The 26,232-nt window shown below is 46.9% G+C and overlaps 1 protein-coding gene across 1 annotated transcript in view; it reads left to right on the top strand.

The window, feature by feature from the left end:
• LAMA1 (laminin subunit alpha 1) overlaps positions 1 to 26,232 on the top strand; it is a 170,511-nt gene that overhangs the window by 91,488 nt on the left and 52,791 nt on the right. Inside the window, exons 20-33 of the mRNA XM_062201378.1 lie at positions 5,943 to 6,049; positions 6,292 to 6,472; positions 7,072 to 7,208; positions 8,177 to 8,413; positions 9,594 to 9,737; positions 10,321 to 10,500; positions 12,260 to 12,445; positions 13,501 to 13,628; positions 14,773 to 14,893; positions 15,832 to 15,969; positions 19,475 to 19,596; positions 21,765 to 21,851; positions 22,132 to 22,325; positions 23,218 to 23,360. Coding sequence (XP_062057362.1) covers positions 5,943 to 6,049; positions 6,292 to 6,472; positions 7,072 to 7,208; positions 8,177 to 8,413; positions 9,594 to 9,737; positions 10,321 to 10,500; positions 12,260 to 12,445; positions 13,501 to 13,628; positions 14,773 to 14,893; positions 15,832 to 15,969; positions 19,475 to 19,596; positions 21,765 to 21,851; positions 22,132 to 22,325; positions 23,218 to 23,360 — 2,105 coding nt within the window. The remainder of the gene's footprint in view (positions 1 to 5,942; positions 6,050 to 6,291; positions 6,473 to 7,071; positions 7,209 to 8,176; positions 8,414 to 9,593; positions 9,738 to 10,320; positions 10,501 to 12,259; positions 12,446 to 13,500; positions 13,629 to 14,772; positions 14,894 to 15,831; positions 15,970 to 19,474; positions 19,597 to 21,764; positions 21,852 to 22,131; positions 22,326 to 23,217; positions 23,361 to 26,232) is intronic.

The raw sequence follows: 26,232 nt of genomic DNA on the forward strand, positions 1-26,232 counted from the left end.
CTACTGCTTTCCCAGGCCATAGCAGGGAGCTGGATCAGAAGTGGAATAGCTGGGTCTCGAACCGGTGCCCATATGGGATGCCGGCGCTTCAGCCCAGGGCATTAGCCCGCTGCACCAGCCCCGTGCATAGTCTTAAAGTAGGAATGAATTAGTACAAATATCAGTTATAAATATTGATTAAGTTCATGTAAATGAAGTCCAAGTCTGATATTACAACATGGAACCACAAGAGGGTGCAAGTGACACAGAAAAAAATATTCTCATAGACCCACATTGAGAGATTGAAAAGGTTTTTTTTTTTTTTTTTTTTCCAATTTATTTGAGAGAGGGATTGAGAATCCATCTGCTGGTTCACTCTCCAAATACCAGCAAAGGCCAAGGCTGAGCCAGGCAGAAGCCAGAGGCCAAGAACTCCAGCTGGGTCTTGCATGTGTTTGACAGGGACCCAAGGAAAACCTAGCATAGCTCTGAGACAGCCAGCCAGAGCTTCAGTGCTGTGAGCACCCTGCCTGGCTGTCCCAGCAGGCTCATGGTGGCAGCCAGAACGCACGGGAGATTTGCACGTTCTCGTGTCGGCTCTTGACCTTCATGCATGGGTCCCCTTGTCCACGCCTTGCTGATGAAGTGCCCGTCATTTATCAGACACAGCACTAAGTTCTGTGACAAGTACAGTGGTTGGAAAATTAGGGTCCTGGTCTACAGGGAGACTGCATGATGGCTCAGGGGGAAAGCACCCTGTGGAGTGCCAGCCTTCATGTCTGCCTCATCTGGGTTTGATTCCAAGCTTGGTCACTGAGCAGCTGTGTGACATAGGCAAAACTGTTAACTTCTCTGAGCCACTGTTACCTCAAATATAAAATGGCCGTAGGTATAATACATAGTTATTATAACTCCTAATTAAAGACAGCATCTGCTAAGGGTCTTCAAAATGTTCTTGGAAAATGCATATCAGGAAGAAACTCTGTGTGGATCTCAGAATGTTTTTGCACCTAAATAAACCCATGTTTTGATTTCAGTTTTCCATGAACTTTTTTTATGAAGGCTTCTCATATTCTGATTAGTTTTCTATCTCAGACAGAAACTGCAAGCCGCCTATGGCATTTGCATCCTCCTAGTGGCCACCTTGAAAACACAAAAAGAAATAGGCAACACGTGTATTAATAACTATTTTTACTTAATCCAATATGTAAAAACATTATTTTGTCATCTAATCGAACGTAAAAATATTCGTGAGATATTTTCTCTCTGCTTTATATATATATAGTCTATATATATATACATTATATGTAATATAATAATTATATATATATAAATTAGATATATATATAGTCTTCAAACTTGACTGCACATTTGCAGCCCGTATCAGTGAGGGTGAAATACTCGATTCAGCTACTCCAACATACTTCAAACAGGTTCAGGCGATTTCAGAAGCTTTCCCTCGTGTACCAGCAAATCACTTTCCTGTTTCCCATACTGATCTGCCTGAATTCCGAGCTACACTCTCCATGCCAGCTGCCTGCTAATGCACGCCCCAGGAGGCAGCCGGTGACAGCTCAAGTGCTGGGTCCCCAGCACCCACGTGGAGATCTGGACTGAGTTCCCAGTACTAAGTCCTGGCTTGTCTGTCTCTGCCTTTCAATAAAAATGAACAGAAAAATAAATATTAGAAACTAGAGACCTCAATGGGAGATTCAGTCCTTTGTGACATGAGTCACATCTGAAGTGCACAGTAGACCTGAGGGTGAGTGGCCTCTGGACAGGAATGCTTTTCCCGGAGTGGGCACAGAACCTGGGCAGCATGGACGAAGGGCGTGTCCATCTGCCGGGGGACATCCAGGCTGCCGCAGGAGACCTGATGGGTGGGTGGGGGCTGCCTTGGGTGTTCCAGGGATCTTGTGTGCAGTGCTGAGAGGCCTAGTATGTGCCACCCCGCTGCTCTCACATCACAGGGGACAGGGCGGGACCAGATGTGAGGGTTGGAATGGGCTCACTGGGGAGAGAAGGGTGTCGGGAGAGGAGACAGGAGCAGAGGAGAATCCTGCTGGCAGGGGGCAGGACCTCTGTCATGGAGACAAACGAGAGGGACTGAGTGATGTGTTGGACAGTGGGGAAGGAGGGCTAGCAAACGTGGGATTTGGGGCTGGATCCAGGCTGCCTAGGAACTAGCCCTGTCCAGGCTCTCTGTAGTTCCTGAGTATTCAGTTTTCATTCTTTTATTACCTCCCCTTCCCCATTCCCTACCTTTAAAAAATACTTATTTGATTTTAAAGGGAGAGAGAGACACCTTCTATCTATCCACTGGCTCACTCCCCATATGACCACAATGGTCAGGGCTGGGTCAGGTCAAAGCAGGAGCCAGAACTCCATCCAGGTCTCCCCTGGGGGTGGCAGGGACCCAGTGCCTTGAGCCACGACCGCTTCCTCCTAGTATACCCTTAGCAGGAAGCTGGAGTGGGAAGCAGAGTCGGAACTCCGGGGAGGCACTCTGCTGTGTGATGTGGGAATCCTAGGCAGCATCTTAACCACTGCACCGGGCACCTGTGCCTCTTCCCTCGCTGGAATGAGACAAGTACACTGGTCTTGGATATTTCAGTAGAAATCACTCCATTCTTGTCATCGGAGTCCCTCTCATGGACTTCCCCTGGGTTCCTACTCTCTGATATCGTGCTGTATTTTATGAAGTCAAGTGAGAATACCAGTGTTCAAGATTATTGACCTATAGCTTCATGCAGCATTTATCTGTTATGCACCTGTGTTCCCATTGCATTTGCAGCCTGGTGAGAGAACCAACTGACCAGTCAAGTCCACCTTCTGCCCTGGTGCCCACGGGCACTACAGATACAAATTTGGAGCTTGTTTAGTCAAAGGCATGAGCATGGCTGGGGGCACACAGGCTGGAGGGGAGGAGAGCGAAGGCCAAGGGGAAGCCCGCAGAGCTGCTGGGAAGGTGTTTGGTTACGCAGGTGCACAGGAAGCAGGGAGGAAGTGGAGACTATGAGGAGGCTGAGAATTGAAGTAGCCATGTGCGTGGTCCAGGGCCGAGTGGCGTGGAGGGAGGTAAGGGCTGTGGGAGGCCCTGCAGAGCTCCAGTGTCCAGGGGCCGGATATGAAATAATCTGAAATAAAGAAGCTGAATGCCTATGATTTTTGTATTGTAAAGGAACTTTATAGGAAATAAGCTAGGTAGATATAATTTTTAAATTGTAGGGTTCTTTTGAGAATTAAATATATTAAAATATCTGGCTACTCAGTAATTAGCAACTACTTTATTTTGTTAAGGTTTATTTATTTATCTGGAAGTCAGAGTGTGAGAGAGAGCGAGATCTTAAATCTTCCGGTTCAATCCCCAAATGCCTGCAACAGCCGGAGCTGGACCAACAGCCGGTGCCAAACCCAGGAACCAAGGAATTCCATCTGGGTCTCCCACTTGGGTGGCAGGGATCCAACTACTTGAACCATCATCTGCTGCCTCCCAGGCACTTTAGCAGGGAGCTTGATCGAAAGCATGGAGCACTGGCTCGAACCCAGACACTTTGGTATGGGATGCAGGCATCCTGAGTGATGACTTAACCCACTGTGCTACCACGCTCACCTGGCAGCTGCTTCAAATTAGTATTGTTTATAATAGAGAAAGCTAAAGTCCTTCCCTCTTAAGTTTGATCTGAAGGTTGAAAGAAATATTGACTGTGATGTACACAAGCTGACACACACACCATATGATACGGATAGGATTTGTGTTATTATCCATGTCTTGTGAGGCTCGTGCTTGCATTGAACTGAGAATGTTGCCCGGAGGAAGAGGAGGCTGTAGATGCCAATGGGGAGACACAGAGGAAGAAGCATGAGGATTGGAAAGAAAACCTGAGAGTGGGTGTCCTAGAAACCTCCGTCAGAGCCAGGTCCAAATGGGAGGGAGGCCAGTGGGTTGCATCCTACAGAAAGGTACGGTGAGAGGAGGACTGAAATCTGCTCCCAGAGTGTGGGACCTGGGACCTCCCTGGGGACTTTAAAAAGAGCAATTTTTGGAGACCAGGGGCCAGGAGGACACAGTGCAAGAGCTGGCTTGGGTGGACATGCAAGAGGAGAGGAGGCAGACGACAAGGCTGTGGGGAGATATTCCCTCTGATGGTCAGTGTGTGCATGTGTGTGTGTGGGGGGGGGAGGGAGGTTGATGGAAGACAGGCGAGGACGGGTGTGTGCCCAAGTCAGTAGTGAACTGTGCATAGTCAGGCTGCACTGATGGCTGAGCAAGTCCCCATGGGGCAGCAGTGAGATCCCCATAGTGTCCCAGTGACTTGGCTACACTGGGAGACTGGAAGATGAGCGAGAGGCCTAGGTTCTTGGACAAGGTTGGCCTCAGTTAGTTCAGGAGGCAGGATTTGGTGACCACCAGCCTTCCAGTTCCCAAGGTCTGCATTGCACCTGCCACGCACATCATGCTTGGGCTTTCTGTTGTTTGTGATGCTTTTACTTTCTTATATCATCCTATAGGTTGAGCATCCTTATCTGCAGTGCTTGGGATCAGAAATGTTTTGGAATCCAGACATTTTTCAGATTTGGGGATATTTGCACATATATAATGAGATATCTTGGGGGAATGAATGGGACCCAAGTCTAAACAGAAAATGCATTCATGTTTCATATACATCTTATACACACAGAGTCTGAAGATAGTCTTATACTATAGTTTCAGTGTTCCTGTGTTTTGATTGGCAGGAGTGGAATTTTCCACCTGAGCCATCATGCCAGTCCTCAAAAAAGTTTGGACTTTAGAGTATTCCAGAATTCAGATTTTCAGATTGAGGATGCTCAACCTGTATCATAGGAGAGACCATGCCCATTTTCTGAATACAAGTCTGAATAGTGCCTATGGTTGTTTTTTGTTTTTGTTTTTGTTTTTGTTTTTGACAGGCAGAGTTAGACAGAGAGAGAGAGAGAGAGAGAGAGAGACAGAGAGAAAGGTCTTCCTTTCCATTGGTTCACCCCCCAAATGGCCACTACGGCCAGCACTGCTCCAATCCAAAGCCAGGAGCCAGGTGCTTCTCCTGGTCTCCCATGTGGGTGCAGGGCCCAAGCATTTGGGCCATCCTCCACTGCCCTCCCGGGCCACAGCAGAGAGCTGGACTAGAAGAGGAGCAACTGGGACAGAATCTGGCGCCCCATCTAGCGCTAGATCCCGGGGTGCCGGCGCCACAGGCGGAGGATTAGCCAAACGCAGCTGTTTTTTTTGTTTTGTTTTTTTGTGCCTACATTTTGTCAGTAAACATTGCAAGTATTTGAACTGAAGTACATACTGATGGATGTCCTATGAAGATCAAGCATATATCTTCTGTACTCATTAAATTGCATCCCTTTGGAAAACTGGGGGACTCCGTAGCTTTCAACATCAGTGTTGTGACTGCAGAGGAACTGAAATGTGGGGCCTGAAACAACAAATCACACAAGACTGAGAGCGGGAATAGTTTTCCTTAAATCATGAAGTCTAATATTAATACACGCTGTCTCCTAGATAAGGGTATAACTGAGCTTTGACATCCTTTAAACACATGGGATTTGTGGTAGGAGTGACTGGCTAAACTGAGATCAAAATCTCTATGGCCTGTTTTTCAAAGACATTTCCCAATACAGGTAGCTAGTTCAGCTCTTGTACAAGGAATAAGTGAAATTGGTTAGGTTAGTTTGCAAAGTGTTACCTTAATAGCTTGGACATTGCCTGTTGCTCTGATGATTTCTTCCAGTAACTTTGGTTTGGTTTACTCTTGAGGAACATTCTAGAATTTTCAATTATGTTTTATAGCTGCGTATTTGTCTATAATTTGCTTTGTGATGGGAAGCATTGAATGTTTATAATTGTTCCTTGGGGAGTAATAGGACCTTACTATAGCCACAGCCGGAAGTGACCATTGATTTGTGTTTTGTGTGTGTGTGTGTGTGTGTTTTAGCCTGTGACTGCCATGCAAAAGGCTCACGTTCTGGCCTGTGCCACCCGGAGACTGGAGTCTGCAGCTGCAAACCCCATGTGACCGGCAAGCAGTGTGACCAGTGCCTGGTAAGGTGCTCGCCGGGCACTGCATGGGACCGGGGCGCTTGTGGGTGAGGTGTCTGTTCTTGCATTCACCACAGCAGGAAGATCTTGCCCGTCCGGAGGGGGTGTGCTCCTTATGCCAAGGAGTGGACGTGTGTCTTGCGTTCTTGATGGGTCTGTGAAATGTCCTGTGTGTGATTTGGAAAGAAGTCATGTTGCATTTCACATATGTTAGCTCCCGTCTCTCTTCCTCTGTCCTGCAACAGCCTGGCTACTATGGGCTGGACCTGGGCCGTGGTTGCCTGCCCTGTAACTGCAGCGCAGCAGGCTCCACATCGGACGACTGCTCGGACGAAGGCCAGTGTCGCTGTGCACCGGGCGTGGCTGGGGACAAGTGTGACAGGTGCTCACATGGCTTCTATGCGTTCCAGGATGGTGGCTGTTCACGTAAGCTCTCCAACTCCTCGTTTGCGACTTTAGAGCAATCCCACACTTCGCTTTGAGCCTGACCTGCAAACCTGAGTCACTTCCGGTTAATCTCTTTACTTTCTCCTCCTCTTTACTGGTAGGATTTTACAGCTTTTGTTTCCATTTCCTGATCCCGGTCAGGGACCAAGCGTGCATTTGTGTTCTGTCTCTACTGCCTGCTAATTGTGTGAGCACAGATTAGTGCCTTCACTTTTTTTTTGCCTTGGTTTTCTCATCTGTCAGAAGGAGAAACAAATTAGAATCTGCATCAAGGAGTTGGGGGAAAGGTTGTGTAACGTCCCTCCCATGGCATCTGCCAGGCGATACATGATCAATACCATCAGCTCTGTTCTCCCCACCCCTCAAGGCCTTTTCTCGTCTTACTCCTCCCGCTCTGTCCTGGCCAGCTCTCTCCAGCTGTGTCGCCTGACACAGGGCCTCTGGAGTCATGAAGTGTCTTTGGGAAATAGGAGAATGATCTGGATGCAGAATAAGACGGAAATCACTGTAGTGTCAGCTCCTACGCTTCAGTAGCATCGATGGTCCAGACCCGTAACGAGCGCTTGTCTTTGTTCCAGCCTGTGACTGCGCGCATACACACAACACGTGTGACCCGCAGACCGGAGAGTGCCTCTGCCCCCCCCACACCCGGGGGCTGAGATGCGAAGTGTGTGAGGATGGATACTGGGGCCACGACGCGGAGCGCGGGTGCCAGGTGTGCTGTCTTCTGTGCCTTTTCTGAGCCGTGACAGGCCTCGCTTGCCTGGCTTTCATCCATCACTTTGCCCCATGGGGGAGCTTTGTGGTTTATACTGAAACTCCTCACAGCTTGAGGAGATCACAGTGGAAGAGGCAGCACCAGATAACCCGTTATTCTAGAATTTCGTCAAGAACTTGATTGTGACACGAATGTTTAGAAGATCCAAATTTCTTTCTCAATGCCTTTCAAGTGTGTTCTGCAATGCATACCATCTTCCAGGAGGAAGTTGTAAATCACTTTAGTCAGAGATCTTGTCACATCTTAGAGAGCTCTAGAGTGCCACATAACTTCTTTCATTAAACAGATATATTTTGGATTTTGAAAACAGTGGGGAAGTCCACTTGACTTCTAAAGTTTTTTTTTTTAAAGATTTTATTTATTTTATTTGAAAGTCAGAGTTACACAGAGAGAGGGAGAAGTAGAGAGAGGTTTTCCATCCACTGGTTCACTCTCCAATTGACCACAATGGCTAGAGCTGCGCCGAAGGCAGGAGCCAGGAGCTTCTTCCTGGTTTCCCACTGGTGCAGGGGCCCAAGGACTTGGGTCATCTGCTGTTGTTTTCCCAGGCCACAGCAGAGAGCTGGATTGGAAGTGGAGCAGCCGGGACTGGAACCGGCTCCCATAAGGGATGCCAGCACCGCAGGCAGCGGCCTCACCCACTACACCACAGCACTGGCCCCTAAAGTAGTTTTGCTGCATGATTTTCACCTTCATTTCTAGTTTGGGCCCAAGGTGCACCTGTCACTAAGATACACAAATGCCCACTAAGATACATGAATGTTCCCCTGTGGCATATGACCAAGGGAATCCCCATAGCATCAAGGAGAGATAGATGGGTTTTCCCGTAGTGTAAATCGTGTGTGTACCCTGTGACATCCCAGGACCTCTTTTGCATTGGTTAAGGTTGCGTTTTTCTCTCCCAGGCCTGTAATTGCAGTCATGTGGGGTCGGCCACTCCCCAGTGCGATGCGATCTCTGGCCACTGCCCGTGCAGGTCTGCATTCGGTGGACGCAGCTGTGATCAATGCTCCTTGGGGCACAGAGACTTCCCAGACTGCGTCCCCTGTGACTGTGACCTGAGGGGGACGTTGGCAGACACCTGCGACCTGGAACAGGGCCTCTGCAGCTGTGCGGAGGAAACCGCTGCCTGCTCTTGCAAGGTATTTGCCGTCAGCTCGCCACTTGCTATCTCTTTCGTTGCCATTATGACTCTCAGGCTTTTGACGATTTAAGTAAGCAGCGGGGGTTTCTATTGTTGTTTGGAAACAGAGGGACAGCAACAGAGACCTCCCATCCATTGGTCCGCTCCCCAAACACCTGCCACAGTTGGGATGGTTGCAACCAAAGTCGGGAGACAGGAACTCAGTCCAAGTTTCCCGCAGGTGTGGAAGAGACCCAGCACCACTCCTCCCACAGCCTGCGTTAGCAGCAAGTTTTCGACCTCTCCCTCGAGGAGTTCATACTCCTGCATCTGAGATACAGTGTCTTGTGCTCCTCTAACATGGAAGATTCTGGAATTGCATTTGCTGCTGTGTGTTACAAGTGTCCAATGATGGGATCACTTTGAAAAACATGCTGAGTTTCCTAACACGTGCGCCAGTCCCTGCATGGCCGCTAGGCAGGCTACGTGGCACAGCGCTTCAAGAAGATTTGTGATTTGATAGCCGTGGGGTTATTGGGCTTTTGTATGTGCTGCTGGCCAAGACAGAAAGAAATTCGTGCTTGCTGTCTTTCCAGGAGGGAAGCTTTCAATTTCTTGTATTTTGTTCCAGTTTTCCCGTGTGCTTTCTCGGTGTGAGGCTACTGCTGCCGCTCTGGTCTTTTCTCTGTGGTTGAGATGGGCACAGGAAGGCAATGGGTTGATGAGTGATGAGAGAGGAGGGAGGGAAACTCAGGCAGACGTCATGGCTTGGGAGTCAGGGAGACATCCGTCTCCGTCTCTATACCTTTGGCTTACCACGTCCTGTGGTGGCAGTAATTGCTACAGATGAGCACACCAGCAGGGTCACCCAGTCGGCGGATCTCCACCCTCGCTGGCCATCACAGCCACCTGGGACATTGAGGCCAATTCCGGGGCAGTCAGGAGACTTGCATCAGGGAATCCGGATTTTTTAAAAGCTCCTGAGAGGAGTCCGAGTCGGCCACGTTTGGTACTGGGCCATGGAGTCTCAGAGAGAACGGATGTTCAGAGGGGCCTGGGACCTTGCCCAAGGAGACAGCAAGTTCCATGGTGTTGTGGTTCGAAAATTGCATTTATGTTTGCTTCTGTTTCTGTGCGTTCAGAAATCACGTCTCCTTACCTTCAAGGCAAAGACAAGTGCGCTGTTCGTTCCCCTTTAGGAAAATGTCCTTGGCCTCCAGTGCAGCGAATGCCGGGCTGGCACCTTCGCCCTCCACAAAGACGACCCCCTGGGGTGCAGGCCGTGCTTCTGCTTCGGGCTGTCCCACCTCTGCTCCGAGTTGGAGGGCTACGTAAGGATGCCAGTAAGTCACATTCACAGAAAATGTCCCATTGCAGCCTCTCTCGAGACACAACGTTCATATTATGCTTGTGGCATCAGAAACCATACCGGGGGCTTCAAAAAGTTCATGGAAAATGAATTAAAAGATAAATTTCTTTTGGTGCAAAAAATTTTGAAATCTATATAGACAAGGAGTCTTCAAGAGGTTCGTGGGAAATGCATATTATGAAAAAACTGCATGGATTTCAAGAATTTGTGTGCCAAAAATAAAAATCTCTGAATTTCATTTTTCACGAACATGTGCAGTATTTCTGTACATGGAACAGCATGCCACGTCTTGCTCCCTTGCTAATCTTTCAAAGACGTTAGCTGGGGAGATGATGGAAGTGCAGCATCTCCGCAGCCTCCTTCATACAGTCAGACGTCACGCTGGTTGAGCAATCGTTTGACCCTAAATGCAGCGATTGAAGGCACTTTCAGTTCACTGGAAGCTGATGTTTGGTTTAAACGACCCAGTGTTTGCTTTTCTTGTCTTGGTCATGGTAAGATGATGGTGGAATGTGACCCAGCACCGTGGAGGGTAACTCACGTTCTCACGTGCCTAGGTGACACTGGACCCCACTCAGCCTCTTCTGCGTGTGGTCTCCCAGAGTAACCTGAGGGGCACAACCGAGGGCGTCCATTACCAGGCCCCTGATACCCTGCTGGACGCCGTGACTGTCCGCCGCCATGTCCAGGCAGAGCCGTTTTACTGGCGGCTCTCGGAGCAGTTCCAGGGAGACCAGGTGAGTACATGCACAGCCTAGAGCTGGGCCCCTGTCCTCCGCCAGGTGCACATAATTTTTTTTTTTATTTTTTTATTTTTCACAGGCAGAGTGGACAGTGAGAGAGAGACAGAGAGAAAGGTCTTCCTTTTGCCGTTGGTTCACCCTCCAATGGCCGCCGCGGTAGCGCGCTGCGGCCGGCGCACCGCGCTGTTCCGATGGCAGGAGCCAGGTGCTTCTCCTGGTCTCCCATGGGGTGCAGAGCCCAAGCACTTGGGCCATCCTCCACTGCACTCCCTGGCCACAGCAGAGAGCTGGCCTGGAAGAGGGGCAACCGGGATAGGATTGGTGCCCTGACCGGGACTAGAACCCGGTGTGCCGGCGCTGCAAGGCGGAGGATTAGCCTGTTGAGCCACGGCGCCGGCTAGGTGCACATAATTTAAAACCACAGTTGTCTGTGCTGTCCCCTCGCTGGAAGAAGTGTCCGTGGGGCTGGCATTTGGTCTAGCAGTCCATATGCTGGGTAAGAAGCCAGAATCTCATGTTGGAGTGATTTGGTTGGAAGTCCCCACTCCACTTCCAATTATACATTCCTGTGGGAGGCATCAGTGATGGCCCAAGTACTTGGGTCCCTGCCACCCACATGGGAGACCTAGATGGAGTTCCAGGCTCCCAGCTTCAGCCTGATCCAGCCTCTTGTTGAAGATAAGACCATCAGATAAGGGCTCTCTCTCTCTCTCTTTCTCTCTCTCTCCTTCTCTGTCTCTGGGTATATATGTCTAGAAGAAAACCCAACAAATAGAAGTGGTTACATATTTCTATGTGATGATGAAAAAATTAACACTTATAAAATCCCCCCAGGCCAGTGCCGTGGCTCACTAGGCTAATCCTCTGCCTGCGGCGCCAGTACTCTGGGTTCTAGTCCCAGTTCTGTCCCGGTTGCTCCTTTTCCAGTCCAGCTCTCTGCTGTGGCCCAGGAAGGTGGTGGAGGATGGCCCAAGTCCTTGGGCCCTGCACCCGCATGGGAGACCAGGAGGAAGCACCTGGTTCCTGGCTTTGGATCGGCGCAGCACCAGCCGTAGCGGCCATTTGGGGGGTGAACCAACGGAAAAGGAAGACCTTTCTCTCTGTCTCTCTCTCTCACTGTCCAACTCTGCCTGTCAAAAAAAAAGATCTCCCCAAAATATATGAATCTTTGCATTTTCTCATTAATTTTTAAAGTTTAAATTTTTAAAGTTTAAATCATGCTATTTTTCTCCTTCCTAAAGCAATCACTCAAAAAATATACTTTATTTACTGACATCTGTTCGAGATATCTCAGGAGCCATGGCCTAGGTGGCCCCTTTAAAAACAATCTGTCATTCATTTGGAAAAAAAAGAAAGACATCCGTCATGAATTGAATTACTTGTATTTTTGTTTATTTAACACCAGAGTCTGTGATTTCACTCTGATCTTTACAATTTGCAGCTGCGCATCCTGTGCTCTTGTAGATACAGATAATATTTAATTCAAAGAACCTTGAAAACCATGAGAATAACCAGTGCCACCCTGGCTTGTTATTAGGGAAATCAACTTTGTTAGTTTTATCAAGAACCATGACATGGGTCAAGTTAATCATTAGATAGATTTAGAGTGAAGCAAATTCCAGACAACATATTTCACCCATGGGATGTATTTTTATGACACAAGATTTCTTTCATATGATGACAGACTTAGAATGAAATGTTTTTAACCCAAGGCTGTGTCAGAGCAGTAAAGCAGCAATTTGTCATTTGACAGCTCCTGGCCTATGGTGGCAGACTGAAGTACAGTGTAGCTTTCTATTCTTCCGATGGCGTCGGCACCTCCAACTTTGAGCCTCAAGTTCTCATCAAAGGAGGCCGGACCAGAAAGCACGTCATTTACATGGACGCACCTGCACCGGAGAATGGAGTGAGACAGGAGCAAGAAGTAGAAATGAAAGAGGTAACGATGTGGTCTTTCCTCCTGCATTCCTGAAAGGTACGAGCTTTCCTGTGCATGTAGTGAAAGCACGAAGCGACCAATAAAGAAAAGCAGCAGGAAGACTCTGGAATCAAATTTCCCATAAATTTAGCAAGGTTTATGAAAACTGTTTGAATTTCATGTTCTCTGGTTGTCCATCCTAATCCTTGCTTTCCCTTTCTATGAGTTCAGTTACTGTTGGTCAACCATGGTCCAAAGTGGAAAATTCTAGAAATAATCCACGTGTTTTAAATTGCATTCTATTCTATGTAACATGATGACATTTCATACCATCCCACTCTGTGTTGCCTGGGATGTGACTCATACCTCTATCCTGTGTATCCACGCTGTCTGTATACACTACCCACCCATTAGTCACTTAGTAGCCTGCTGGGTTATCAGTCTCACTGTCTCAGTAACAGCTCTGTGTTCAAGTAGCACTTATTTTGCTTACTAATAGCCCCAATGTACAAAAGTGGTGGTACTGACAATTTTATTGCAGTACATTAGTCTATTATTATGTTATTGTTGTTAATCTACTCATGACAAATTCTAAGTTAAGCTTTATCATAGGTATGCATGTATAGGAAAAAAAAAGTATAGCACATGTAGGGTTGGTATTACCATTGGTTTCAGACATGCACTTTGAAATGTATATCCTGCGGATAAGGAGGGGGCACTTGTGCATTAAGCTTATGTTAATTTAGAGAGAATTGCATCTTCAATCCTTTTTCTTGGCACACTAGCATCACCTGTATGGATGTAAAAGTGAGGTCTGTGGACTTGCTCAAGTCTGGGAAGTGTCTCTTCATCCATCCAGCAGACATTTATTGTGTGTTCACTGTGTGCCAGGCACTGCCTTAAGAGTTATGCTATCTCTTGATAAATCAGACTGCCCCTGTGGAAGTTCAAGGAGAATCTTGTGAGTAAAACAGTGAGGTTCATAGATTTATGACAAAGAAACACATTGTTTGTTAGAGCATATGCCTGTGAGAGTTTGTTCTCTGGATTTAATCGCATATGTTTCTCATCCACAGAATTTTTGGAAATATTTTAACTCCGTTTCTGAAAAACCTGTCACACGCTCAGATTTTATGTCTGTCCTTAGCAACATTGAATACATCCTCATCAAGGCTTCATACGGCCAAGGGCTACAGCAGAGCAGGTATTGTGGAAGCTTCTAGAACTATGAATTATTTTCTTATTTGAAGTGGGACTGAAAGGATTGGACTCACTTCATTGTCTTTATTAATACATAAGTTGTTCTTGTAAAACTGGAATTAAAATACAAGTTTATTTTGTTTCAAAAACATTTGAGATCTACACATTCTTTTCTTTTTTCTTTTTTTTTTTAAGATTTATTATTTATTTGAAAGTCAGAGTTACACAGAGAGAGGAGAGGCAGAGAGAGAGAGAGAGAGAGAGAGAGAGAGAGAGAGAGGTCTTCCATCTACTGGTTTACTCCCCAGATGGCCGCAATGGCCGGAGCTGCGCCAATCCGAAGCTAGGAGCCAGGAGCTTCTTCCGCGTCTCCCATGTGGGTGCAGGGGCCCAAGGACTTGGGCCATCTTCTACTGCTATCCCAGGCCATAGCAAAGAGCTGGAAAGGAAGTGGAGCAGCTGGGTCTCGAACTGGTGCCCATATGGGATGCCAGCACTTCAGGCCAGGGTGTTAACCCACTGCTCCACAGCACCAGCCCCACATCCTTTTCTTATGATATTCATTTTCCATGAATTTCTCAAAGACTTGTGTATGTGGATTTAATTTTTTGTACCCAGATAAACTTAATCTTTTAATTCTAATTTCTATGAACCTTTTGAAGGCTTGAGCCTATGAGTATTTCTGTTCCTTACTAAAAGTCTAAGTATCAGTATGGAATGGGTGAGTTATGATGTAGATTTTCTACTGCCCGTGCTAATGTGGATATAAAATGAAGTACATCAGAAGTACATATGAAAATAACAGGTAAAAAAGAAAAATGCTATTTTCTATACTTGAAAACCATGGTGGCCATTTCTTTGTAACGATGTATAAAGAATGCTGCTACCCGCCCATTTACTACTTCAGCCATAAAGAGAGCTGTTAAGTCTGAGCCAGACTAGTACTTGGAGAGATCTTTCAGGTGTACTTTCAGTAGCATTGTTCTCACGTTGGCCGGGGCCTCACTGTGGAATCATGGGTGGGGACTGCTCCAAACTGGAAGGCGCGCTGGGGTTTAATAGAGATGCAAATGTTGCGTCCTGTGCCCTGTTTCTCGGAAGCTTTTCAAATGTCACTGTTTCCTTTTGCACTTCTCAACGCTGCACAGAATCTCGAATATCTCCCTGGAAGTTGGCAGGAAGGCTCAAGAGCTGCGCCCAGAGACAGAGGTGGCGTCCTTTTTGGAGAACTGTGTCTGTCCTGCGGGCACAGCCGGCTTCTCTTGTCAGGTAGGAAGAGTTCGGGTAGAATCTTCCTTGTGCTTCGGAGATGAGATGTGTTCGTGACAGCAATGCCAAGCGATCAGCAGAACAGGGGTGCATCTCTCATTTCACTTTTTCTCCATTTTGGAATTAATACCTAACATCGAATTTGACTTTGTTCTTACGTTCTGTCGTGCTAGGCACAGTCATTGTTGTACACCGTTGCACAGCCAGTCTTCAGAACATTTTTCATCTTGCAAAATTGAAATTCTGGGGGTGGGCATTTGGCAGAGCCATTAAGACACGGGTTAAGATGCCTGTGTTTGACATCAGAGTACCTGGGTTTGATTCTTGGCTCTGATTCCCAATTCCAGCTTCCAGCTAATGCCAACTCTGGGAGGCAGCAGGTGATGGCTCAAGTGCTTGGGTCCCTCCCACCTACATGGGAGAGCTGGACTGTAGCAGAGTGCTTGAATGGAAAAGCAAGACACCGATGCTTTAGCAGGAAATGGGTTTACTCATGCAGGCATAAGGCTCAGTTGGATTCATATCCAAGAGACTGAGCCCTGGACAAAGAGGGGTGTGCATGCACATATCTCTCTGAGTTCTGTGCTCAATTATTTTGAATATGTACCTGGAAGTGGAATTGCAGAGTCATACAGTAATTCAGTTTTTTGAGGAGCCTGCATACTGGTTTTCATAGTCATTGCACCAGTTTATGTTCCTGCCAGTGACGCAAAGGGATCCAGCGTCTCCATGTCCTCACCAACTCTTGTGATTTTTCTGTTGTTTTGTTTGCAGCCTTTGTGGTTAGACTTGCATTTTCCCAATGACAGTGATATTGAACTTCTCATGTGCTTCTTGGCCAATTGTGTGTCTTCTTTGAAGAACTGTGTATGCAAAGCCTTTGTCTGTATTTTAATCAGGCTGTTCATTCATTTTTTTCCCCTGTTGCATTCCCCCAGGACTGTGCACCCGGGTACCACCGAGGAAGACTCCCAGAAGGTGCTAGCAGGGGACCCCGACCCCTGCTTGCTCCCTGCGTGCCCTGCAATTGCAACAACCACAGTGACGCTTGTGACCCTGAAACTGGAAAGTGTCTGGTACGTTTGTGTGGGTCTCACCTGAAATTTGAAGTAGACAGTGAGTATTTGAACTTCTGGTCTAGGCATCTCACTGCCTTGCCTTATTGAAAGGTTAGATTTAGCTACATACAGAAGATTCATATCTGGGCAGGTGTTTGGTAGAGCACTTGGGACACCCACATCCAATATTGGAGTGCCTGGGTTTGAGTCCTGGCTCCACTCCTGGTTCTGGCTGCTTATGTATGCACACCTTGAAAGCTTGAGTAGTTGGGTCCCTGTCACCCATGTGGGAGACCTGCAATTAAGTTCCTTGCTCTCAGCTTTGACTTGGCTCAAACTTGACCACTATTGCAGGTATCTGGGAAGGGAACCGGCAGATGGGACCTCATTCTCTCTCTCTCTCTCTCTCTCTCTCTCTCTGGCTCTCTCCCTTCCTCCTTCTGAAATTGAAAAAAAAAAAAAGAGATGAGAACTTTATGTAGGCTCACCTGAAGTTATAAAATAAGTTAATGCCAGTACTGGAAATATTTCTGTCTATGTAAAGTACTACCTCCTTGCATTTGTTTAAATGCACAATCTTCTTGGGGAATGATACCACAGTACATTATTCAGGGGTGTGCTTGTTAGCCACCTCCCCAGTGAGCAGGATTAGTCTCAGAGATACAAGAATTGTTCTGCCCACTGCAAAAGACCAAGTGACCGGGCAGAAGCCTCTTGGCCATGACCAAGGACCAACTCTTCCATCCATGACTTTGCTTAAGCCAACTAGGACTTTCTGAGACTATAAAGTAGCCTGGTATTTATTCCTTGCTCCTGAAATCTCATTCTTTACAATCAGTCACGTGGAACCTTGGCTTATGTGTAAATCGTGCTGAGACTAACCTGCGATGGCAAAGAACTCACCGAAGGGAAACGAGCTGCCCTCCCCCACACCTACAAAGATGCACCTGAAACCTTGCAGCTCCTGCGTGTGGCCAGGAACACAAGGGACCAGAGCAGAGGGACGAGGTCCCTGGGCTCCCAACTGACCCTCAGCCCACTCCATCCGTCTTCTGCTTTCAGTCAGGGGTGCATTTTGTATGGGTAGTTTATGGCCATTTTCCCTGAAAAAAAAACGCTAAATTTCAGCAATGCACAGGTGAATTTAGAGCAAAGGGACCTCATGGTTTTCTTCCACGAAAGTGATAGATGTTAACCTTTGCTGCCTCCGCCACATATGTGGAATAAAAGAATTATTCCAGCCAAACATGGTCAAATGGACTTAATAAAGATGCTAATTGCTGCAACACTATCAGAAAAAATCCGTTCACTCTAATCAGCTCACACTCCAGGCAAAAGTGAAGCACTAATGGAGAAAATGAGAAGATCTCATTTCAGGATTTAAGGAGGACGGATTTCAGGCAAATAAAATGGGATGTAATTAGCTGGGAAGGTCCCTTGACTGATCATGGGACTAGAGGTCACTTAGACAGTCCAGCTGCATTTTTCCTTGGTGTAGCCGTTTTAACGAGATTAGGTATTCCAAGGCCTTTCAATTATTGCCCTGGCTCTCCTGCCCCAAATCCACCCAGAGCCTTGAGGTCACAGCTCATCTGTTGATTTGTACCCTAGAAAGAACAGCCTGCCTAACCCAGTCCATGAATGACCGCCTCAGCTACACAAAGGCTGCTAGCTACCAACTAGCCCCTTGCTCTAGTGAGAATGGTTTGCCGGGTGTTACCTGGTTGTTACCTGGACCCCATCAGACACCTCTCCTGGGCCTGGTCACGGAGTGTTTCCGTATACCAGTGGCTGTACAGGCCACCGGGGAACAGGGTGATGATTCTGCTTTTTGACTACTGTCCCACAGTCTCCTGGCACTCGGCAGACACATGTTGATTCGGGTTTTCCCTCCTTTTTGCAGCTCTGTGTTCTGCGATTGCTCGTAGTGGCTGCTTCATTCTTGGTTACCGCTTACTGCCCAATCCTATCTCCAAGACCTTTCTAGATAGAAAATCATGCCTGGGCTTAGAGGGGAGAATTTCAGGGCTGTGGTGACCCCTTCTGTTCTTGTCAGAGACCCTGCAAATTTTTGGTGTGAATGACAGCATCCATGCCAAGTGGTTACCTAATACATTTACATGCCGTCAATAGCAGCGAGCTCACTGCCAGAGCAGCCCAGCTTGCGATGGGCAGCTCTGAATTTTCTTGAGACTGCTACCCCCTGGATCGTACACCTGTTGGTGCAGTTTTATTCTTTGGAGCCATTGAGATAATCCACTTGTTCAGGTTTAGTTATGAAAAGTAGTAGTCGCTTAACAAGAGTACTTATGGATAATGATCTTCAATTCTTTAGTATCTGGAAAACCAGGAAGCCCACAGTCCATTGCATGTTAGGGAAACTTTTTAACGCTGGAACTGTACTAGCAATGGGAAACTTGAAAAATCGGCCTTAATTCTCTCTCATCATCTAGCATCCGTTCCAGGTCAGTTTCATACTGTGTCAGTAAAACAAACATTTAACAATATCTTTTAAGAAAAGAGGTTGCTGTTTTTACTTCCAAACAGAGATGGATTTTTAGGGGTCAAGTGGATCCCAGTGAAATCTATTTTCATCCTGTGAAATAGGAACACAATTTTAAAATGAGAAATACTGATTTTTTTTTACTTTGGGACTTAAAAGTAGTATTTTTAAGCAGTTGAAAAGATTTCTCGCTGCATCGTCTGTCTCTGCTGAGGATGAAAGTGTGAGGAGGCTGAGCTGGTTTGCAAGCTTGCGGGAGGATCCTCTTACTAGTTCCATCCCAGCTGCACCAGACCTGAGCCAGGTGCACTGGGCCGGAGTGCTAAGCAGCTTTTAAATCGATTTAGGGTGGCAAGCATCGCTTGCTCTTTATACTCAAAAAATGTGTACTCTTGAGTAGGAAGACCACGGGTCCTAAGGACGGCTTGTCATTCCACTGGGATTTATTTGGTCATTGCAAGGGTCTGCCAGTGGTGCCCAGGACCATGGGTTTTCTCCCCTTGTTCTCTGTTACCTTTGTCATCTGTCCATTCACTTCTGCCCTTCCAACTCCCTGGTTGTGATCATTGACCTCTGATTATGTGCAAAACCAGTGTTACAAATCGTTTTGGGAGTCACTGTGCATTTTAAGCTGCTGAATGCTGATTGCTTTTAGGGGCCCTGTGTGTTTTTCCCTTGAGAAGAACGTCCTAGTAATTTGTAGGGTGGGCTAGAGAAATGCAGTCTTATAACGCGTGAAGGCCACAGAGATAGAAATGTTTCTAGGAGGTGTATATAGATATATATACATATATATGTATATATATGTATATATATATATATATATATAGAGAGAGAGAGAGAGAGAGAGAGAGGGAGGGAGGGAGGGAGGGAGGGAGGGAGGGAGGGAGAAAAGCACTGCCCCTTCCTCAGGCATTTTATTGTGAACATTAGCTGATATGAAACACGGCACTGCTTAGCTATTACCAGGAGTGATTTCTAACCGCTGTTTTCCTCTCCTTTTCAAACGTGGGGCCCCAGAACTGCAGCGATCACACGGCTGGAGACCACTGTGACGTGTGTGCACCCGGCTATTTCGGGAAGGTGATTGGCTTGGCCAACGACTGTTCTCCATGCACCTGTCCCTACCACTACCCTGCCAGGTGAGTCCACACAGGTGCAGCCTGGCCCGCCACCTCCTCAGTGCCTGGGGCCGCTTCCGTTCTCAGCCTCCTTTTCCAGGTTCTCTTCGACATCTGTACTAGTGACTATTCCCCATGTGTTGAGAAAGACTGGTTTTGAGAGACAGCTTTCACTCTTGTAAGCATTTGAAGAGAATCTTTGAACGTTAAGGCATCTGTGTTGGTGCTCGGAGTTAGAGTGAACCCACCGAAGAAAGGATTTTAGGTTTTGTTTGTTTAAAACTAATTGCCCCAACTTAGGTATTCAGTCTGCATAGAGATGAATTTTTATCAATTTTCTGAATAATGATGCAAAAGTATTCACTTTCTATTTAAGGAAATGGATTTAGAGCTTTTATATGTTTGGTTCTTAATTAGGTTCTGTAACGTTACACAGTGATAAAATTGGGACTAGTTTCCACCTTGTGCGGCTAGAATCATCTGAATGCAGAAAAGAACCAGAGATTTGAATACCAATGGGTTCTCTTTGGTGATTCATAAGTAACATTTTTTTATTGCTTATAATATTTGGGAAGGCATTGAACACAAACAGACCAGATGCCAACTCTTTGGAGTGCTAAAATGAAGTCTTCTTTTCAGTATTTTTTTGACTCTCCTGTTTTATTGTCCCCAGTAAGTCCTGTTTGGTTGTGAATCCCAAAGGAAAGACACCACGGACACACTGCCCTTGAAAACGATCAAAATCCTAAAACTTATTGTTGCCATTGCTTTTTGTGTGTGTGTTAAATCTGTATATAAATTTAGACTTCATTTCATTTCCCCAGTCTGTGCTGTTGAAATATTTGTATGTGGGTATAAAAATGAGTGTGTTCTAGCATTGCTTGTACTCATAAGAAATTGGGGCAAAACTGAAAAATCTACCTGGAGAGGATTGGTTATATACGTTGTGATACCTTCCTAAAATGAAACGTCCAAATACAGAAAAAGGAGCAAGGTACATCTGTCAGTTCAGAACTGTAGAAAAGGCCGGCAGAGGCATGTGATGGACCATGCCATGTTGGAGAAAATCGCATGCATGTAGCTCTCCATATCCTTAGCTACAGGGCAACCTATGCTTGAGAAATGTTGGGGAGAATATCGCACATCTCTCTACTCATTGACTGTTTTACCTTACGCATCAAAGAAAGGTTAGACTCGTCCCCAGAGCCCCCCCCCCCCCCTTAGTAAGTTAAGGGTTGCACTAGAGGTTGTGAGGGTGTGAACCTTTTGTGTGTGCTCTGGATCAGAGAGGCCATAAAACACTCACTTTGCCCCCCCCCCCCTTTTTTTTGTTTCCACTGAAGTCTGTTTTAGGAGGGAAAAAGTCCTCCATGGCGTGGGGCTGACAATTGTGCTAGAAGCCTCTCCCTACTAGCCGCATAGGAACTCTGTGACTCCAGTAGGGTTTTGGTGTGTTTTTCCTGTAGTTTGCAGATACCCGACTTAGCCTCTAGATGGTGCCTTAAGAATTTAAAATGTGGAGGCAGACAGTGCTAAAAAGAAAATCAAGCTGAAGCCTGAGGATCCACATCCTAGTCCATTGTTGAACTTCCAGTGGCTGTCACTTTGCATCTTCCAGCCTGCCACGGCTCTCTTCCTACCTTTAGGTCTAGTTGCACCTGCCTCCTGGCTTTCCTTGCCCTGGCTGTCTTCCTTGCCACTCCTAACAGGTGGTTAAATTCTGTTTGTCCGCCTTTGCTCAGCCCTCTTCTCCCTGCTGTTTCTCATGTTGACGCAAGCTCAGGCACCTTACCACCCGCTCAGCCAGGCGATTGTCTACGCACATCTCAGAACAAGAGCTTTCCTGCCTGGGAAGCTTTCTTTGGGAGACTAAATGAGTTACAGTCCTCAGGGTTGCCTTCCAGTTAGGGGTTCACACGGCCGGCACGGCCAGGGGTCTCATGAAGATCTTTGGCATTCATGATAAGTTCGTAATCATACTGATTTCATGGTCGTTTTCCTTCTTGATGTCCAACAGGTTGTAAACTCTTAAAAGCTTGTCTGATCATCCAGTGTAATCCCACAACTTTGGGAATAGTATCCTAATAACTTTGGGTGTATCTTAAGAGTAATAAGTAGTAAGTAATTAAGAAAGGCTTGAAGTTTTAGATCTGAAAATGCAAAAAAAAAAAAAAAAGTTTTTTCTCCAGTTTCAGTCCCACGTGCGTCTTGGAAGGTGATGGTGACCTGCGCTGTGATGCCTGTGCCCCAGGCTATGAAGGGCAGTATTGTGAGAGGTATGTCGTGAGTCATCACAGGGACACGGTAGGCATGTCCGCTTTTATAAAGCAGCAGGCATACTTACTATAATGATTTGGGAGTCCTTATCCATTTGGATGCACACGACAGATATGGGACCTCGGTACTCTTCCTAAAACAGTTCTGATCCAAATGGACTCGTGTGCTTTGTGGGACATTTGACAGAAATGGTCGGACTCCTAGGGTAAAAGCTGGTTTGTGTATTTGCTCGCTGGTGTGGATGCCTCTGTCTATACCTGCTTCTCTTCCTTCCTGCAGGTGCTCCTCGGGCTACCATGGAAACCCTCGGATGCTGGGTGGCAGGTGTTGGAAGTGTGACTGCAGCCTGCATGGCTCTGTTCACAGCGACTGTGACCGCGAGTCGGGGCAGTGCGTGTGCCGGCCGGGGGCCACTGGACTGCGATGCGAGCAGTGTGAACCCCGGCATGTGGTGCTGGAGAGCAGCTGTGTCTGTGGGTTTCTCTTCTGAATATCTGAAGACAGATTTTCATAATCCCAAGTGTTTTCCTTTTTGGGGAAAGAAGCGGTTATGACAGCAGAAGCTCCTATTGCGTTTGATATTTTATTATTTTCACTGAGCCCAGATTGCTAGTGTTTGTACCAAGCTGAGCCTTTTCAGGCTGAGGCTGAAGGTTCTAGAAAGCCAACCCCTATTTCTCCGGTGCTAAGTACAGGAACTCCAGTGTCATAGTGTAGCTGCGTTCGTGTATCCATTATCCGAGCCAAGGACCAATCAGCACTGGGGAGCAAACAGCACAGTGGGGTTGTTGTTTGTGTTACCCACATTTCAGCATGGCTTCAGCTCCTGGCTGTCGTGGAATTTTTGCTTCTCAGGGGTTCGTGGGGAAGACAGGAAGGAGCGTGAGGACCATGGCACTGGCAAGCTTCTTTGCTATTGTTTTTGCATTTGTTACAAGCCCCCAAAATCCGCTGTTCTCCCCAGTGTCCCTCATTTGTCCCTTGCTGAGGATGTCTGCAGACTCTCTGAGGAGGGGACAGACCAGGCTGGGATCCAGCGCAGTTGCTATGAGTTAAAGATGGGCCGAGGCTCCTAAGGGTTGGAGCGGGATAATGGAGCATGCCAAACCGGGGCCCCGCTTGGGCTCAGCTGGGACCAGGGACGTCGGCCCTCTGGTATGAGTGAGCATCCTCATTTGGTAATAGGGCCTGAGCATTTTCCTGTCGTATCACCCATCACTCAGTGAAAGTAAGGATGCCATCAGGGGTGGTCCATGGGGGTCATGGAACGTTCCCTGCCCATCTGAGTCATGGTGATAAAGTGCCCTGTGGGAGCACGGGCAGGCGGCTCTGCGTTCACTCAGATTCTATTTTCCTTGTCTCTAGCTTGTGACGATGAGTGTACAGGCGTGCTGCTGGATGACTTGGATAATGTTGGTGACGCCATTCTCTCCGTGAACCTCAGCAGCATCATTTCTCTCCCACACGGAATTTTGTCAAACCTGGAAAATACAACTCAGGATCTCCGGGTAGGTGCTGGGGGTATGGAGGTGGCTGGAAGCGTGTATCACGAAGAGGCAGGGTTGAGGGCATGGGGTTAGGAGCCCTGTTGTTGGTCTACCTCACTTCCCTCTTGCCCGCTGGGAAATTTCAAGTCTTGAAACCTCTCCTCTCACCCAAGGTTTCCCTGTGAAATTGCACGGACTACTGAAGAGCTGCTCCATAGAGGCCTCCCTATATGAGGGTGTTTCATAAAGTTCATGGAACCTGTAATTAAAAGATAATGTGGGCCGGTGCTGTGGCTCAATAGGCTAATCTTCCACCTGTGGCGCCGGCACACTGGGTTCTAGTCCCATTCGGGGCACCGGATTCTGTCCCGGTTGCCCCTCTTCCAGGCCAGCTCTCTGCTATGGCCTGGGAGTGCAGTGGAGGATGGCCCAAGTGCTTGGGCCCTGCACTCACATGGGAGACCAGGAGAAGCACCTGGCTCCTGCCTTCAGATCAGCGCGATGCACCGGCCGCAGCAAAGGAAGACCTTTCTCTCTGTCTCTCTCTCTCACTATCCACTCTGCCTGTCAAAAAAAAAAAAAAAAGATAATGTGGGGTACAGCGGGTTAAGCCGCTACTTGCAATGCCATCATCCCATATCTGAGTGCTGGTTGGAGTCCTAGCTGCTGTGCTTCTGATCCAGCTCCCTGCTAGTGAACCCGGAAGGCAGCAGTAGATAGCCCAAGTACTTGGCCCCTGCCACGCATGTGGGAAACCAGATGGAGTTCCTGGCTCCTGGTTTCAGTATGGCCTAGCACTGGCAGTTGTGGCCATTTAGGGAGTGAGCCAGCAGATGTAACATCTCTCTGTCTCTCTGTGACTCTCTCCCTCTCTCTCTCTCTCTCTCTCTCTCTCTCTCTCTCTCTCCCTCTGTGTGTGTGTGTGTTACACTGCCTTTCAAATAAATAAGTCTTTTGCAAAAAAGAGATAAGGTGCATTTTTCTGTGAACCTTATGAAGACCCCTTGTATATTCCACCCCTTGCCCCTTGTTCTGCCTTTTGGAATAAGACAGCATCTACTCTCATTCCTCATCAAGACAGATCTTTATGTATTTGGAAACAGCTGTCCTAATACAATACCAGAAAATAAGTCTGGACAGTAATGTTGGTGTGTAAGGGTCAGCATTGTAGTACACTAGGTTAACTGCCAATTGTGATGCTGGCATCCCTTTTTTTTTTAAAGATTTATTTATTAACTTGAAAGAGTTACACAGAGCGAGAAGGAGAGGGAGAGGGAGAGAGAGAGAGAGAGAAAGAGAGAGAGAGGTCTTCCATCCGCTGGTTCACTCCCCAGTTGGCTGCAACAGCCGGAGCTGCGCCGATCCAAAGCCAGGAGCCAGGAACTTCTTCCAGGTCTTCCACATGGGTGCAGGGCCCAAGCACTTGGGCCATCTTCTACTGCTTTTCCAGGCCTTAGCAGAGAGCTGGATCAGAAGAGGAGCAGCCGGGACTCGAACCAGCACCCATATGGGATGCCGGCACTGCAGGCAGCGGTTTTATCCATTATGCCACAGTGCCAGCCCCAGTCATCCCATTTTGGAGCACCAGTTTGAGTCTCAGCTGCCCAAATTCTGATCCAGCTCCCTGCTAATGTGCCTGGGAAATAGGCAGAAGATGGCCCAAGTACGTGGACCCCTGCCAAGTGGGAGACCAGCATGGAATTCCTAGTTCCTGGCTTCAGCAGCCATTGGGGAGTAGAAGATTCTCTCTCTCTCTCTGCTTTTCAGATAAATAAAAATTAATTTTTAAAAAACAGTAAAAGGCAATGGTATGTGGTGTGTGTAGGTGTGCATGTGTGGTGTGTGTATTTTGTGTGTAGGTGTGCCCGGTGTCTCTAATTGTGTGGTGTGTGGTATGTGGTATGTGTGGTGTATGTAGTGTGTGTGTTGGGTGGGGCTGGCTCAGTGATCCAGTCTTGTTGACTGTGGTCCTTTCTCTATAATGGCAGAAGAGGAAGGTTAGGAAATGCCAAGGGATATTTTCATGTTACTTCTACTCCAATGGCAAGCAAGCTTTTGAAAGATGAGAGTCATGTTTAGCTTGTGTTTACGCTCCTTTGGAACTGTGGTCTTCTTACTGTTTATTTGTTGAATATTATGATTAGTGGTGAATTAAGCCTGGGAATCGAGAGTGGATTAAAATGGTGTTTTTGCAAAAATTGCTGACGAGAGGGAGGGAGGGGGGGAATGGAGGGAAGCAGGGGACTGAGGGAAGTGTGGCTGTCCTCTTGGAACTATACCCATGGAATGCACCAAATCTGTTCTTTATATTAATACAAAAATTCAATTAGAAGAATAAATTTCTGTTTACACTGAAAAAAAATTTTTAAATAAAGGAAATATTTAAATGTATTTTCCAATTGTTGCATACACAATAAATAAATACTATTTTTTGGCAAATTGGGCCTTGGGCATGCAACTGTATTTTAGATGTATTGAGTGGGATAAATATTTGATTTAAACTAATTTTATATGATTTTCTGTCATTTAAATTACTTTTCCATTCCTTTATGTAACATTTTGTGTTTCTATAAGGTATTCCGCAGAGGTTAGGGGTGGACTCTGTTATTTCCCATTATTTACCAACACTGTGACTCTGGACAAGTCATCCTAAGCAGCAGTGTAACCACTCCATAGATTTGTTATAAGGTTTAAATAAGTCAAATGAGAGAAGAAATTAGAAAAGTGTTGGCATAGATTAAGCACTAAATTGTGAATACTTTTAAAGGCCTTTATTAAGTACTATTGCATGCTGGCCTGATATGTGCTTTTTAGGTGCTGGTGATTATAATTAAAATTTATTTGACTCTAAAAATTGCAGCAGTCTCAGATTCTGCTTAACACACCAGATTTT

Source organism: Lepus europaeus, chromosome 9 (assembly GCF_033115175.1).
Source record: "Lepus europaeus isolate LE1 chromosome 9, mLepTim1.pri, whole genome shotgun sequence".
NCBI classification, from domain to species: Eukaryota; Metazoa; Chordata; class Mammalia; order Lagomorpha; family Leporidae; genus Lepus; species Lepus europaeus.